At 36.6% G+C, this 18183-nt stretch overlaps 1 protein-coding gene across 2 annotated transcripts in view; it reads right to left on the bottom strand.

The window, feature by feature from the left end:
* schip1 (schwannomin interacting protein 1) overlaps positions 1-18183 on the bottom strand; it is a 797934-nt gene that overhangs the window by 758664 nt on the left and 21087 nt on the right. The window contains exons 1-2 of one of the 2 annotated variants that reach the window (XM_061973020.1): positions 17551-17629; positions 2499-2566 (exon numbers count right to left, since the gene is read on the bottom strand). In XM_061973020.1, coding sequence (XP_061829004.1) covers positions 2499-2566; positions 17551-17604 — 122 coding nt within the window. In that variant the 5' untranslated portion in view covers positions 17605-17629. Of the gene's footprint in view, positions 1-2498; positions 2567-17550; positions 17630-18183 lie in introns of those variants that run through there. The other variant, XM_061973019.1, reaches the window with a different exon arrangement.

The following is an 18183-nucleotide window of genomic DNA, read 5'->3' as shown; positions in this document are numbered from 1 at the left end:
TTCCGTACAATTGACCACTAAATGGTAACACCCCAATACGTTTTTCAACGTGTTTAAGTCGGAGTCCACGTAAATCAATTCATGGTAACCAATGCATGATCCTGTAACTACTTGGTATCGGATTGATACCCAAATTTGTGGCATCAACCAAAACTAATGTAAAGTATCCAAACAACAGAAGAATAAGTGATTATTACATTTTAACAGAAATGTAGATTGAACATGAAAAAGGCAGATATTAACAGTAAATGAACAAGTAGATTAATAATCCATTTTCTATCACTTGTCCTTAGTAATGTAGACAAAATAATAGGTAGATAAATGACACAATATGTTACTGCATATGTCAGCAGACTAATTAGGAGCCTTTGTTTGTTTACTTACTATTAAAAGACAAGTTGTCTAGTATGTTCACTATTTTATTTAAGGACTAAATTGCAATAATAAATATATGTTTAATGATTTGTTGTTAAAATAAAGCCAATAATGCCATTTTTGTGGTCCCCTTTATTTAGAAAATTACCGAAAAGTACCGAAATACATTTTGGTACCGATACCAAAATATTGGTATCGGGACAACACTAATATCAACTTACAACTAGTTGAATGACACCTCTGTCAAGGCCTGATGAGGTCTGTATCACTTTCACTGGCACTAAGCAGCTTTGAGGAGGGTGCCACACAAAAAACTACAAATGTGCTGACTTGCTTTTTGGCATATATCGCTCCCCCATTTGTTACAAAGACGGAAGTCGACGGGAACGCCTACGTGCAATCACTGCTATCATTGCGAAGGCCGCAAAAACAAACATAGATACGAAAAAATCTGCCTGAAGAAACAAAAAAAAAAGAAAAAGGGAGGCTAAAAGGACAGTCAAGGGTCAACATTGGCCTGGCTTTCACTTCATTGTCCAGGAGGGATTTTCGACCCATGCTGCCTTGGCTCTTTTCCTGCTGAACTAGTAAGTACCTTTCAATGCTCAAATAAAAATGATGATGCTAATAGTACTGTATAAAGAAAAAAAAAACTACTTTTGATTGCGTATCAGACTTACAGACGAACTCTCAGACGGCATAACATTTAACAGATTGAATATGGCAATTGTTAATAAATGTGAAACAATATACAGTTTTACCCCAACAAGGGAGTTCTTCTACCTTGTATTAGGATTGTACGGTATGCCGGTATTAGTATAGTACCGCGATACTAATGAATCATATTCGGTACTATACGACCTCTGAAATGTACCGATCCCCCACCCCCGTCGTCACGTCGTGTCATTGATGGTTTTACGAGCAGACGAGCATGTTCGGCAGCGCACACACAAGGAGTACTTACAAGCAGACACAGTGTGTAGACAGAAAAGGGAGAAAGGACGCATTTTGGCTTAAAAAGTAAAGATAAAGGTGAAGTTATAACACTGAAACACCCTCAGGAAGAGGTGATTTAAGACATAGCTAGCTAGCGGCTAACGTCAATCCGCCATTGGCAGTGTTTTAGCTACTTCTAAATCACTAATCCTCGCCTCCATGGCGACAAATAAAGTAAGTTTCTTACAAGTATCATTATCACTGCAGGACGAGGAATAGCTAAACATGCTTCACTACACACCGTAGCTCACCGGCGTCACAATGTAAACAAATGTCATGGGTGGATCTACACCTGTAATGATACCAAGTGCAGGAGCGTATCTAGTCGATACTACTATGATTACGTCGATATTCTTTGGCATCACAAAATCTTCTTTCATTTTTTTTTAATTCATATTATGTTTATAAAGTCAGTAAAAATGTCCCTGGACACGTGAGGACTTTGAATATGACCAATGTATGATCCTGTAACTACTTGGTATCGGATCGATACCCAAATGTGTGGTATCATCCAAAACTAATGTAAAGTATCAAACAGCAGAATAAGTGATAACATTTTAACAGAAGTGTAGATAGAACATGTTAAAAGAGAAAGTAAGCAGATATTAACAGTAAATGAACAAGTAGATTAATAATTCATTTTCTACCACTTGTCCTAGTAGATAAATGACACAATATGTTACTGCATATGTCAGCAGACTAATTAGGAGCCTTTGTTTGTTTACTTACTATTAAAAGACAAGTTGTCTTGTATGTTCACTATTTTATATAAGGTCAAACTTGCAATAAGCAACATATGTTTAATGTACCCTAAGATTTTGTGTTAAAATAAAGTCAAGATTGGCATTTTGTGTGGTGCCCTTTATTTAGAAAAGTACCAAAAAGTACCGAAAAGTATAGAAATCATTTTGGTACCAGTGCTGGTACCAAAATATTGGTATCGGGACAACACTACCTTGTATATACATTATTTTTCTCCCAATGTTTTTTTCCCCCCCACTTAAACATTTTGTCGAGGCTGACTCTTTAGAAATAAGACAAAAAAAACAAAAAACGCTCCATTACTAAACTTTAATTCTTTGGCAACTTTAACGCATTTTAACTGAAAATGTGTGTGCAATTCTTACCTCTCCACCTTAGGAGCCGTTTGTCCTCCACTGTGATTGCAGTAGCGATGGTACCTCTTCACTTCTTCCTGCAGAGAACAATAGGGGGAACAAATGCAGAAATCAGTCAATAATGTATGACTCTACATGACAAAATTCAAGCATATGCAGGAGGTGGGTGGCGAGGAACATTTTTTTTTTGTCCTTGGCAGAGGTCTGGACTATTGAGAGCCATATTAGTTTATAATGCCTTTCTCTTATCTGTTTATTGGTCACAAGGCATTATTTCTGGCCCTGTTCACGAATGGTTCAGGCAGACAGCATAATCGTGTGTGTGTGTGTGTGTGTGTGTGTGTGTGTGTGTGTGGGTGTGTGGGTGTGTGCGTGCTCTGCAAGTTGCATTTAGTCAAACAGTAGTTGTAGTAAAAAAGAGGCGATGCCGTCAATGAAGCTAATTGGGAACGTGAACATGAGAGCTGCACAACTTTATTAAACATGGTTTTGTTTGCCAACAAGACGCACGATCAAAAGTATAGGGTCATGTGATTAGTGAACCTGCACTGAGCTATACAGTCATTCAAAAAAAAAAAAATGCATCAATGAGTTAGATCAGGGGTTGGCAACCCAAAACGTTGAAAGAGCCATATTGGACCAAAAATACAACAACAAAAAATCTGTCTGCAGCTGCAAAAAATTAAATGTCTTATATAAGTGTTATAATGATGGCAACACATGATGTGTCTATATTACAGTGGTTCTTAACCTGGGTTCGATCGAACCCTAGGGGTTCGGTGAGTCGGCCTCAGGGATTCGGCAGAGCCTCCGCCGCAGAGGTCAAGACACGGCCGACTCATCGTGTAAATAAAAACTTCTTCCTGTCGGCGTATTATGGATACCCCCAAACAATGTTCCCTCTAATTTTCCATATGTGAGCAAACACCAAAACTCCTTGAGCATTCATGTGGAGCACATGTGAGCGACGTCAGACGTGCACGTGCACTGTGGTCACACCTGCAGCACACGTGTCCCAAACCTGACTAAATAACAAGTTCAATGTTTTATTATTGTAATCAAATGACAGCAGTCATTTCCATGAGATCATTTTCTAATATAAGTGTTTTGGCCCACTTACAATGACAAGAACATATTGTTTTTCATGAGCTGTGTACTAGTATTATATGTCTGGGTGGGGTTCCTGCTTTGGAAATAATGTGTACCCCTTTCAGATATCGCATTTAGTTCCCACTAAAACATTCACATGTTGCACAATGAGATGTAAACATGGGATCATGTGTACGTTCCTGTAACTTTTCGTTTGTAAAATATATCTTTATTAGTATTTCTTTAATATAATAACATTTTATGATTACGGTTCGGGTTCGGTGAATGCGTATATGAAATTGGTGGGGTTCGGTACCTCCAACAAGGTTAAGAACCAGTGCTATATCAGCTATATTAGCCTACTATCAAAGGCTGACACAAATCTTTGTTGACAGAAATGTTGTATTTTAATTTCTATTCTACACATTTTTGCAACATTGGAATTCATTAGTAAAAATGGAGGCTTCTCACAGGATGAGATAACTTCGGGAAATTACTGGCTCAGAATGACCAAAGGTATAGATGTGTGTGTCCAAGTTTAAGGAAACTAATGGGTTTATTACAATATTTGCCAGCTTGGTAACGTTTGCTGTGGTCTGGAACAACATGGCACACAAACAACTATCAGAAATGCAGCCAATAGTACATCCAGATAATGTTTCATGAGACATGCAAATATAAATTAAATACACAGAGGACATAAGTAGAGGAAATTAAATTAGCTCAAATATACCTACAAATGAGGCATAATGATGCAATATGTACATACAGCTAGCCTAAATAACATGTTAGCATTGATTAGCTTGCAGTCATGGGTTGACCAAATATGCCTGATTAGCACTCCAGCGTATCAATAACATTAACAAAGCTCACCTTTGTGCATTCACGCACAGCATAAAACGTTTAGTGGACAAAATGAGACAAACAAGGAGTGGCATATAACATCTTTTTGTGGCAGCATCGGAGAAAGTCATACATGTAAACAAACTACGATGAGTTCAAGGATCCCTGATATTAGGACAAAATGGTACAAAAAACATGCATCAGTGAAGCAACAGTGGGATTTCTAACAATTAGGAAGGTTTGTGTCATGTTTGTCATCCCACAGAAACCATATTAAAACAAACAAAAATAAATTTTCTTCATCTTTTTCCATTTTCACACATCTCTGAAAGAGGTCCAGGGAGCCACTAGGGCCGCGATAAAGAACCGCGTGTTGCTGACCCCCGGGTTAGATGTTCGGTATTGAGGATTCAATTGGGTTTCGGTTTGGATGCGACTTACTTGACTACTCCACCACCTTCACTTTTGTTCTCCTGAGCAAAACACTTGCCATCTTGGAACTGTGTTGTGTTTTATTATTATGTTGCACTGTTTTGCTCTGCTTCTGAATTTCACAATATAATTCATGTCTAAGAATTTAATCAATCGCAACTGGACTGCTTGGTTTGCCTTAGAAGATGTTTCGCCTCTCATCCGAATAGGCTTGAAAAACGTTCCCTGAACAGAGGAGGTTGTCTGTGATACCACCTGTCTCCCACATACAACACTGTCCTTTCAACCATTCCTAAAGTACGCTGCAATTTAGCCCCCAACAAATAACAGGAGTTAGAAACATTCTGGTCACAGAAGATGACCAGAATCAAATTTTTTGCCATTTGTTTACAACTGAATGGAATGCTCACATGGGCGATTCCGACTATTTTGGACTGGTAGTACTTGATCCACAGCGTTGGTCTGCCACACAATACCTCAATGCTAACGAGGGTTAGGGTAACGACTGTCGGCGGCTTTGACAGTTTAGTTTAGTTTATGAAGGATCCCCATTAGTCTACACCGCAGTGGAGACTATTCTTCCTGGGGTCCAGGCAAAAAACATCACACAATCACAAAACAAAAGATTACAATGCAGTACATTATCAATAATAAAATGTAATACAAAAATAGCAACAAAAAACAAAACAAAAACAATAACTTTGAGTTTACATAATGTTCAAACCAAAGATAAAAAGAGCAATATAAAAATTGGAGATGTCCAATAACATCGGACTGCCGATATTATCGGCCGATTAATGCTTTAAAATGTAATATCGGAAATTATCGGTATCAGTTTCAAAAAGTAAAATGTATGACTTTTTAAAACGCCGCTGTGTACACAGACGTAGGGAGAAATACAGAGCGCCAATAAACCTTAGAGGCACTGCCTTTGCGTGCGGCCCAATCACATAATACCTACGGTTTGTCACACACACAAGTGAATGCCCAGCATACTTGGTCAACAGTCATACAGGTCACACTGAGGGTGGCCGTATAAACAACTTTAACACTGTTACAAATATGCGCCACACTGTGAACCCACACCAAACAAGAATGACAAACACATTTTCGGGAGAACATCCGCACCGTAACACAATATAAACACAACAGAACAAATACCCAGAACCCCTTGCAGCACGAACTCATCCGGGACGCTTCAATATTCACCCCCCCCCCTCCCCCCGCTACCCCCTACTCCCCCCCCCCAACCTCAATATATCTGTATCATGAATCAATTTATTAAGTGGACCCCGACTTAAATAAGTTGAAAAACTTATTGGGGTGTTACCGTTTAGTGGTCAATTGTACGGAATATGTACTTCACTGTGCAACCTACTAATAAAAGTCTCAATCAATCAATCAATCAACCTCCTCATGCTCTCTCAGGGAGAGCATGTCCCAAATTCCAAGCTGCTGTTTTGAGGCATGTTAAAAAAATAATGCACTTTGTGACTTCAATAATAAATATGGCATTGCCATGTTGGCATTTTTTTCCATAACTTGAGTTGATTTATTTTGGAAAACTTTGTTACATTGTTTAATGCATCCAGCGGGGCATCACAACAAAATTAGGCATAATAATGTGTTAATTTCACAACTGTATATATTGGCATCGGTTGAGATCGGAATTGGTAATTAAGAGTTGGGCAATATTGGAATATCGGATATCGGCAAAAAAGACATTATCGGACATCCCTACAAAGAACCAATGGCCTATAATATACACATTAGTGTACCAAAGACAAACAATAAGTGACAAAATGGTACCATCCATCCATTTTCTACTGCTTGTCCCATAATCAATAAAATAGTAAATAATCAATAAAACCAGTCATGACATTAGCTACAATCTAGAATAATCTCTTTCCGCAATACTTCTCCTCTTAGTCTATTCTTAAAACCCACTCTGCTGGTGATTGATAGCAGATATTGCGGAAGTGGATTCCAGTAAGTATTCATAACAGTCTATTTCAAAACATCAGTTTTGGGTTTAAGATGGGTGAGAGCACCTCTTAGGGCTAGCCTGGTACCATAGTTGTGACTGTCACTAGCAAGCAACAGCTGAGAATACAGATAAGCAGGTTTATGGTATGTATAGATTTTATTTTATTTTTTAAATGGAATCAAACTACAAGCTAGTCTTTCACCAACTCACAGTAGGATTGCTCGTTTGCATCAAAACAGTTGTTTTTTTTCTCACTTTGATCAGGCGAAACCATCCTTGCCCAGGCACACTCTCCTGGTTTTGGAGTATAAATATTTGGGGTTTTGGCACCAGCCGCTAGACGGAATCTGACCAATCTAAGTCTAGGAGCACAAACTGATGAAGCCTACTCGGATGAGAGGCGAAACGTCTTTTAAGACAAACCAAACAGTCCAGTTGCGAGCAATTGAATGCCCTGAGATGACTATATAATTCACGTTCCCTTTGAATGAACCACAGCTCCTCAGTGCCAGAAGGACTCATGCAGCCCCAGACCATCATGCTCACACCGTGCTTGACTGTAAACAACACACAATTGACTATTCAGACAATGAGGGCTGTGTCTCGAGTTACTTTCAGTGGATAGTAAACACAGTCGCGATCAAAAGTATACATACACTTGTAAAGGACATAATGTTGTGCTCAAATTTTGTTTCATCTGACATCACATGGACAAAGATAAGACCTTCTGGAGGAAAGTTCTGTGGTCAGATGAAACAAAAATGTAGCTGTTTGGCCACAATACCCAGCAATATGTTTGGAGTAGAAAAAGTGAGGCCTTTAATCCCAGGAACACCATCCCTACCGTCAAGCATGATGGTGGTAGTATTATGCTCTGGGCCTGTTTTGTTGCCAATGGAACTGGTGCTTTACAGAGAGTAAATGGGACAATGAAAAAGGAGGATTACCTCCAAATTCTTCAGGACAAGCTAAAATCATCAGCCCGGAGGTTGGGTCTTGGGCGCAGTTGGGTGTTCCAACAGGACAATGACCCCCAAACACACATCAAAAGTGGTAAAGGAATGGCTAAATCAGGCTAGAATGAAGGTTTTAGAATGGCCTTCTGTCAAGTTCAAACACTGATGACATATATTAAACAGACGAGAAGCAAGGAATCATGCAGAGACACAGTTCAAATTTGCTCAATTGAGGAGAGACGTGTTTTGGGCTGTACTCTAGTTACAGATCCAAACTACATTCTAAAGTCTAGCCCATGTGCTTCCTCTATTTATTTGGGAGGTTACATCACTGAAGCTGTCGCTGAGGGGGTAATCTCGACAGCTCCAGTTAGACACAATATATGATTACCGGTATACAAAAATGCAAATGTGCTGACAGTCGTGATATCGCCTTGTCTCTGCTCTGTCTGCGTCACAGTACTCGATGTTCGGCCTTGGCAGTCAGCAGGCCGATTCTGGAAACAAACACTGATACGAGACTGGCTTGCAATCTTTTGGATTGCCAGCTTTGCACAGACAAAGAAAAATACAATTTTAGCACAATTGATAATAACTATAGCAACGGCCCTTAAGCATAAGAGTTGTGTGATAATATATACATAATTATTCTAACACCTTCTAAAAGTCCTGACTTAGACGTGTGGACAATACTGAAGAAACAAGTCCATGTCAGAAAACCAACACATTTAGCTGAACTGCACCTATTTTGTCAAGAGGAGTGGTCAAAAATTCAAGCAGACGCTTGTGGATGGCTACCAAAAGTGCCTTATTGCAGTGAAACTTGCCAAGGGACATGTAAGCAAATATTAACATTGCTGTATGTATACTTTTGACCCAGCAGACTTGCTCACATTTTCAGTTGACCCATAATAAATTCATAAAAGAAGCAAACTTCATGAATGTTTTTTGTGACCAACAAATATGTGCTCCAATCACTCTATCACAAAAAAAATAAGAGTTGTAGAAATGATTGGAAACTCCAGACAGCCATGACATGATGTTCTTTACAAGTGTATGTAAACTTTTGATCGCGACTGTGTAGGCTTGTTACAACTCTGAAGTAAGTTGAATTCCTATAATATCGTCCCTCGAAAATATACACTTGCTTAAATGTGAGGAGTGTACATGACTCACCTTTGTGTACACAGTAATCCATCCAACCTGATGTAGTTTGAAAGATCATTAACGTTCAAAGATCTAAAACTAGATCGACAAGTGAACAAAACGCAGTCTAAAGCCAGATGTTCAATTATAGTGCGACATTCATGACAAAGCATCGGAGTTAAAGTTCATTACATCAGAATATATTGCAGATTAAGATCAAGCACCATTACTAATTCAGCAGAGAGACAATACATCTTCCTGACAAGATAATAGAATATTTAATTCTTATTGCTGTATTTTAAAGCATGGAATATGTTGCAAGTCTATCTCACTCATTTGCTTATTTTATTAATTTGTTTTGCAGATGCCATCGTTGTGCGTGTTCGCAATTAACCATGGTGTAGAGCACTGGTGTCAAACTCAAGGCCCGGGGGCCAGATGTAGCCCGCCACTTCATTTTATTTGGCCTGGAAATAATATGAATCAATAAAGTACTGTAACTTTTCTTACTAAATGTATTATTTATTTCTATTATGGCAGAGAAAAAAATGTACCCCATGTAATCGCAAATTATGTTAACTTAAATATTGTCTAATTATGCAAAAATATATGATTAAACATTCAAACCGTTTTTAAAAATAGAAATACATACTAGTAATAATGATTTCAAAGCAAGTTATCCATCAAATTGTGCAATGTAAAAGTAGCAAAAGATTTCATGGTTAAATTGTGAAATTGACTGTGGTTTTTACAGCCTTTTTCTGTAAAGGAAAAATACAGTACTTTTTTTAATACACCGAACAATCTACAGTTGTTGATTTGCGGTTAAAAAAAACAAAAAATGGCAGCTCAGGCGCTAAAATTTGACTGTAAAATTGCAGATTTTTTTATTTACAGTAAAAAAACAAATGTACATTTTACAGTAAAATTCTGGCAACTAAGCTGCCATTTTTTTTTTACCATAAAAACAGCAGTACTGTTTTTCCATTTACAGTAATATACACTACATTTTGAGGTGAAATTATTGCAACTTACCATATTTTTTTACATTTGAGTTAAAAACCAATCTACTAATAAAATGCATTAAAAATTGGTGTAATAATAGTATTCACTGTTAGAATCGGCTCTCAAGTGCCAACATTTGACTGTAAAAATGCACTTTATTTTATTTACAGTAAAAAAAAAAAAAATGTAAATTTTACAGTAAAATTCTGGCAATTGATTTTTTTTTATTTTTTTTTACCATAAAAACAGCAGTACTGCTTTTTCATTTACAGTAATATACACGACATTTTGAGGTGAAATTATTGCAACTTACCATATTTTTTTTTTTACATTTGGGTTAAAAAAAAATCTAATAAAATGCATAGAAAAATTGTGTAATATTAGAATTCCCTGTTAGAAGCGGTGCTCAGGTGCCAACATTTTACTGTAAAAATGCACTTTATTTTATTTACAGTAAAAAAAAAAAATGTAAATTTTACAGTAAAATTCTGGCAACTGAATTTATTTTTTTTTACCATAAAAACAGCAGTAGTGCTTTTCCATTTACAGTAATATACACTACATTTTGAGGTGAAATTATTTGCAACTTACCATATTTTTTTTTTACATTTGAGTTTAAAAAAAAAATCTAATAAAATGCATAAAAAAATGTGTAATATTAGTATTCACTGTTAGAAGCGGCGCTCATGTGCCAACATTTTACTGTAAAAATGCACTTTATTTTATTTACAGTAAAAAAAACAAATGTAAATTTTACAGTAAAATTCTGGCAACTGATTTTTTTTTTTTTACTATAAAAACAGCAGTAATGCTTTTCCATTTACAGTAATATACACTACATTTTGAGGTGAAATTATTGCAACTTACCATTTTTTTTTTTTACATTTGAGTTAAAAACAAATCTACTAATGAAATGCATTACAAATTGGTGTAATAATAGTATTCACTGTTAGAAGCGGCGCTCAGGTGCTAACATTTTACTGTAAAAATGCACTTTATTTTATTTACAGTAAAAAAAACAAATGTAAATTTTACAGTAAAATTCTGGCAACTGATTATTTATTTTTTTTACCATAAAAACAGCAGTAATGCTTTTCCATTTACAGTAATATACACTACATTTTGAGGTGAAATTATTGCAACTTACCATTTATTTTTTTTACATTTGAGTTAAAAACAAAATCTAAAAAAATTCATAAAAAAATTGTGTAATATTAGTATTCACTGTTAGAAGCGGCGCTCAGGTGCCAACATTTTACTGTAAAAATGCACTTTTTTATTTACAGTAAAAAAACAAATGTAAATTTTACAGTAAAATTCTGGCAACTGATTTTTTTTTTTTACCATAAAAACAGCAGTACTGCTTTTTCATTTACAGTAATATACACTACATTTTGAGGTGAAATTATTGCAACTTACCATATTTTTTTTTACATTTGAGTTAAAAAAAATATCTAATAAAATGCATTAAAAAATGGTGTATTAGTATTCAGTTAGAAGCAGCGCTCAGGTGCCAACATTTTACTGTAAAAATGCACTTTATTTTATTTACAGTAAAAAAAACTAATGTAAATTTTACAGTAAAATTCTCACAACTGATTTTTTTTTTTTACCATAAAAACAGCAGTACTGTTTTACTGTTTTTCTATTTACATATTTTTTTTACATTTGAGTTAAAAAAAAAAAAATCTAATAAGATGCATTAAAAATGGTGTAATATTAGTATTCACTGTTAGAAGTGGCCCTCTTGGGCCAAACATAACTGCGATGTGGCCCTCAGTGAAAACCACTTGACATCTCTGGTGTAGAGGATAAAAACCGAAAATTACAGGTGAAGTTAAATGAGAGAAGTCGAGAGAAGGCTGCGGTAGATAACAGGAGAACCGCAATACTTGTCGCTTTGGAATTAAAATCGATACGCGCGATGCATGATTGCAGCAAATATCAATATGAACCCTGACACTCCCCTGCTGGGCGTGTATGTGTAAACAACATGATCACATTATTTTCAATTTCAAATAAGGGGCGATCAATAACACTGCGCGGCATGGATTTGTAATTTGCTGATTAAAGAAAAAAAACGCACTTTTAGAATCATCTGTAAAAGTCCTTCAGTCTAATTAGGGAAAGGTATGACCACACAGATGGACAAGAACAAGACCTGTTAATCAGACAAGTCGGACATTTCTGACTGAGACCACATCCAGAAAGATGGGGTGACACTCAGTCAACTCTGCATGCAATATAACACACACACACACACACACACACACACACACACACACACACACACACACACACACACACACACACACACACACACACACACACACACACACACACACACACACACACACACACACACACACACACACACACACACACACACACTCTTTTTTAACATGTTCTATCTACACTTCTGTTCAAATGTAATAATCACTCATTTTTCTGTTGTTTGATACTTTACATTCGTTTTGAATGATACCACACATTTGGGTATCAATCCGATACCAAGTAGTTACAGGATCATACATTGGTCATATTGAAAGTCCTCATGTGTCCAGGGACATATAATCCTGAGTTTATAAACATAATATACATTTGAAAAAAACGAAAGAAGATGTGATGCCAAAAAATAGACGTAATCATAGTAGTATCGACTAGATACACTACTGACTTGGTATCATTACAGTGGATGCCAGGTGTAGATCCACCAAAGGCGTTTGTTTACATTTTGACGCCATAGCTATTCCTCGTCCTGCAGTGATAATGTACTTGTAAGAATCTTACTTTGTCACCATGGAGACGAGGATTAGTGATTTAGAAGTAGCTAAAACACTGCCGACTGGGGCTGGACTTTAGCCGCTAGCTAGCTAGCCAAGTCTTAAAGCACCTCTTCCTGAGGGTGTTTCAGTATTATAACTTCACCTTTATCTTTACTTTTTTAGACCAAAATGCGTTCATTCTCCCTTTTCTGTCTACACACTGTGTCTACTTGTAAGTACTCAGTGTGTGTGCGCTGCCGAACATGCTCCTCTGCTCATAAACCAGCAATGACACGACGTGACGACGCAAAAATAATTAATTAGTATCGCGGTACTATACTAATACCTGTTAAGTTCCACTCTTCTACTTCAAAAGGGACTCACAGACAACTCATGATTTCCAATTGATCAACTTTTTTTATTTTCCGACATGAACCATTGTTGGTTTTATTTCAGTTGATCTTCAATTAATCATCAGGTTGTAAACCTTCAAACCACAGAAAGAGAGATGTTAATGTAATTACACGGGTATGTTTTACAAATACTTTTAAACCTCTGAATAATGTTTTAAAACACTCTACATAAATGTTTTAACTTTTAGCAAGAGTTAAACAAACATGAATGTATCCTTTAACTTTGATCTTTTGTACTTTTAACTTTAAACACTAAGTAACCTAGTGGTTAGAGTGTCCGCCCTGAGATGGGTAGGTCGTGAGTTCAAACCCCGGCCTAGTCATACCAAAGATTATAAAAAAGGGAGCCATTACCTCCCTGCTTGGCACTCAGCATCAAGGGTTGGAATTGGGGGTTAAATCACCAAAAATGATTCCCGGGCGCAGCCACCGCTGCTGCTCACTGCTCCCCTCACCTCCCAGGGGTTGATCAAGGGCGATGGGTCAAATGCAGAGAATAATTTCACCACACCTAGTGTGTGTGTGTGACTATCACTGGTACTTAACTTAAAAAAATTAAACCATAAGCTTTGACTTCAAACCAGGGTGTCGGGAACCTTTTTGGCTGAGAGAGCCATGAAATCCAAATATTTAAAATGTATTTCCGTGAGAGCCTTATATTTTTTAACATTGAATACAACTAAATGCGTGCATTTTTAAGTAAGCCCAACATTTTTAGAGTGTAATAAGTCTCGTATTCTTTTTAATAACAGTGTTATTCTGAAACTAACCAATAATAAATAAAATACTTCTTACCAATAATGCGACTACTTGAACAGGTGCGGTAGAAAACGGATGGATGGATTAAAATGCATGAGAATGTTTTATATTTTAAACACTGATTACCAGCAAAATTATTCATTACTTATGTTAAGCAATGTCAGCTAAGATTTATCTGAGAGCCAGATGCAGTCATCAAAAGAGCCACAGGTTCCCTACCCCTGCTTTAAACCTTTTAACTATTTGCCATTTTAACTTAAGCTTAAACCATTTAACATTTTAACTTAAGCTTTAAACTTTTTCGTGTGCTTTAGACCAGTGTTTTTCAACCACTGTGCCGCAGCACACTAGTGTGCCGTGAGATATGGTCTGGTGTGCCGTGGGAGATTATGTCATTTCACCTATTTGGGTTAAAAATATTTTTTTGCAAACCAGTAATTATAGTCTGCAAATGATGTGCTGTCTAGAGCTCGGCAGAGTACCGGTAACCGTGTAATACTCTTCCATACCAGTAAATGATAATAAATGATAAATGGGTTGTACTTGTATAGCGCTTTTCTACCTTCAAGGTACCCAAAGCGCTTTGACACTACTTTCCACATTTACCCATTCACACACACATTCACACACTGATGGAGGGAGCTGCCATGCAAGGCGCTAACCAGCACCCATCAGGAGCAAGGGTGAAGTGTCTTGCTCAGGACACAACGGACATGACGAGGTTGGTACTAGGTGGGGATTGAACCAGGGACCCTCGGGTCGCGCACGGCCATTCTCCCACTGCGCCACGCCGTCCCTAGGTGGCAGCCGGTTGCTAATTGCTTTGTAGATGTTGCAAACAGCGGGAGGCTATGTGCAAGTAAAAAGGTGTCTAATGCTTAAACCAAAATTAAACAAAAGGTGAGTGCCTCTAAGAAAAGGCATTGAAGGTTAGGGAAGGCTATGCAGAACGAAACTTCAACTGAACTGGCTACAAAGTAAACAAAAACAGAATGCTGGACGACAGCAAAGACTTACTGCGGAGCAGAGACGGCGTCCACAATGTACATCCGAACATGACAACTGAAATATTCTTGATTGCTAAAACAAAGTAGATGCGGGGAATATCGCTCAAAGGAAGACATGAAACTGCTACAGGAAAATACCAAAAAAAAGAGAAAAAGCCACCAAAATAGGAGCGCAAGACAAGAACTAAAACACTACACATAGGAAAACAGCAAAAAAGTCCAAATAAGTCAGGGGGTGATGTGACAGGTGGTGACAGTACACCTACTTTGAGACAAGAGCTATAGTGATGCATGCTTGGTTATGGTTTAAAGTCATATCCAACAATTGCGACAACGATTTTTTACTGTCGGATTTTTGTCAACGCAAAAATTGTGCCTTGGCTCAAAAAAGGTTGAAAAACACTGCTTTAGACAACTTGCTTTTAACTGGTCAAAGACAGAATGCAATCAATGGTCAAAGTGAAATGCAGTAATGCAGTGGTTCAACTTGAACCCAGCAGTTCAAACAACCATGAATTGATTAACGAGTTAATCAATTCAGTTGATTAACTTAAACAAGTTGAAAAACGTATTCGGGTGTTACCATTTAGTGGTCAATTGTACGGAATATGTACTGCACTGTGCAATCTACTAATACAAGTTTCAATCAATCAATCAACAAATGAAGATAGTTGAGTAAGCAAATCAAGAAGTTTGCAGGTACAAGTAGTGATGGGTCCGGCAACACCGATGCATCGGCGCATGCGTCGAGCTCATAGAGCAAAACCCTGTGTCGGTGCGCGTACCGCTTTTAGAAAGTCACGTGACCGATCATGAGCTGTTTTGGTCACCTGACCGATACGCGAACTGTGTCGCACTGACGCCTCCTCTGTGCCCTGTGAGCGGGTCTTTTCTACAGCCGGAGAAATAATAACTAAGAAGAGAAATCGTCTAAAATGTAATACGTCGGAAAAACTTTTTTCTTTTTCTTTTTGTATAAAAATGTGTAAAAAAATAAAATTAAAAAAATTCCCAGTCCACAATCATCCACAACACGTTCTCTTAGATTTCCATGTTATGATACATGTTCACATTATTTATTGACTGTATCTAAAAAAGAGAAAAATATATTTTTATTTAAATGAAGATATGAAATAATCCTAAATGAAATACAATGACTTGGTTTATATTATTGTATATACTAGGGCAGGGGTCACCAACGCGGTGCCCGCGGTCACCAGGTAGCCCGTAAGGACCAGATCAGTCGCCCGCTGGCCTGTTCTAAAAATAGCTCAAAGAGCAGCACTTACCAGTGAGCTGCCTCTATTTTTTAAATTTTATTTATTTACTAGCAAGCTGGTCTCGCTTTGCTCGACATTTTTAATTCTAAAAGAGACAAAACTCAAATAGAATTTGAAAATCCAAGAAAATATTTTAAAGACTTGGTCTTCACTTGGAATAAGCGGTAGAAAATGGATGGATTGATGGGTCTTCACTTGTTTAAATAAATTCATTTATTTTTTACTTTGCTTCTTATTACTTTTAGAAATACAATTTTAGAGAAAAAATACAACCTTAAAAATTATTTTAGGATTTTTAAACAAATATACCTTTTTACCTTTTAAATTTCTTCCTCTTCTTTCCTGACAATTTAAATCAATGTTCAAGTTATTTTTTATTTTTTTTATTGTAAAGAATAATAAATATTTTAGCTTCTGTTTTTTCGACGAAGAATATTTGTGAAATATTTCTTCAAACTTACTATGATTAAAATTCAAAAAAAATATTCTGGCAAATCTAGAAAATCTGTAGAACCAAATTTAAATCTTATTTCAAAGTATTTTGAATTTCTTTTAAAATTTTTGTTCTGGAAAATCTAGAAGAAATACTGATTTGTCTTTGTTAGAAATATAGCTTGGTACAATTTGTTAAATATTCTATCAAAGTGCAGATTGGATTTTAACCAATTTAAAACATGTCATCAAAATTCTAAAATGTATCCTAATCAGGAAAAATGACTAATGATGTTCCATAAATGTTTTTAATTTTTTCAAAAAGACTCAAATTAGCTAGTTTTTCTCTTCTTTTTGTCAGTTGAATTTTGAATTTTAAAGAGTCGAAATTGAAGATAAACTATGTTTCAAAAATTTATTTTAATTTTTTTCGTGTTTTCTCCTCTTTTAAACCGTTCAATTAAGTGTTTTTTTCATAATTTATTCTCTACAAAAAACCTTCCGTAAAAGGAAAAATAAATGTACGACGGAATGACAGACAGAAATACCCATTTTATTTGATATATAAATGTATTTATTTAGCTATTCTTGTTTAAATCACACTTACGTGTAACTTACAAATGACAATATATTTATTTATTTAAGTGTGTATCAAACTGGTAGCCCTTCGCATTAATCAGCACCCAAGAAGTAGTTTTTGGTTTCAAAAAGGTTGGTGACCCCTGTACTAGGGCATAAAATCAGTGTCATTTGAGTCGGTCCATGGGTTGCCTGTAGGGATTTGTAATGTCCAGCAGATGTCAGTATTTAGTGACACAGTATCGACACAGTATCAATACAGTTTTGCAATGTGTCGAAACGCTTCATGACGCCTCATCAACCCATCACTAGGTACAAGTTAAGCATATCTAAGTAAGCGTTTCAAATGAAGAAGCATATTCACCGACCATTGGTGTGTTTGGAGAAACTTGTAGAGTAGATCTTGCTGTTCTTCCTTGCATGCAGCTTGTTTGTTTGGTGAATGAATCTGACTGAACCTCCATTCCTATTCAGGTGCCTGCCATTAGTAATTTGGCGGCCATTTTCCCCTTGGCATTCTGGGAATTGTAGTTCTCAATGGTTTTGACCATGTAGTTTTCCACCTTGTAGGGCATGGATTGACTCTCGACTGACACTTCTGAGTTTTTAACTCCACAATACCGGTATAGCGTACCACCCTAATTTGCACTTTTTTGTCTCTAGCTACAACAGCAGCTTGGAAGGCGAGACTTTGCTTTTGCATAAGTTACTAGGGGTGTAACGGTACACACAAATGTCGGTTCGGTACATACCTCGGTTTAGAGGTCACGGTTCGGTTCATTTTTGGTACAGTAAGAAAACAACAAAATATACATTTTTGGGCTAATTATTTACCAAATTTGCTAAATCTTCCACCAAAAATATTTTTCTTTGTGGAATATTTGATGTGAAGTAATCAGAACCTTGGATAGGTCAATAATTCATAATAACATTGATTTTGATTCAATATTATGTTTTGAGCAATGACAGTTTGAAAGAAAAAAAAAGACCTTTGTTTTATT

This window comes from Nerophis lumbriciformis, linkage group LG17 (assembly GCF_033978685.3).
Source record: "Nerophis lumbriciformis linkage group LG17, RoL_Nlum_v2.1, whole genome shotgun sequence".
Lineage (NCBI taxonomy): Eukaryota > Metazoa > Chordata > Actinopteri > Syngnathiformes > Syngnathidae > Nerophis > Nerophis lumbriciformis.
Note: the sequence above shows the minus strand (reverse complement) of the source record. Positions and strands in the feature narration are given on the sequence as shown.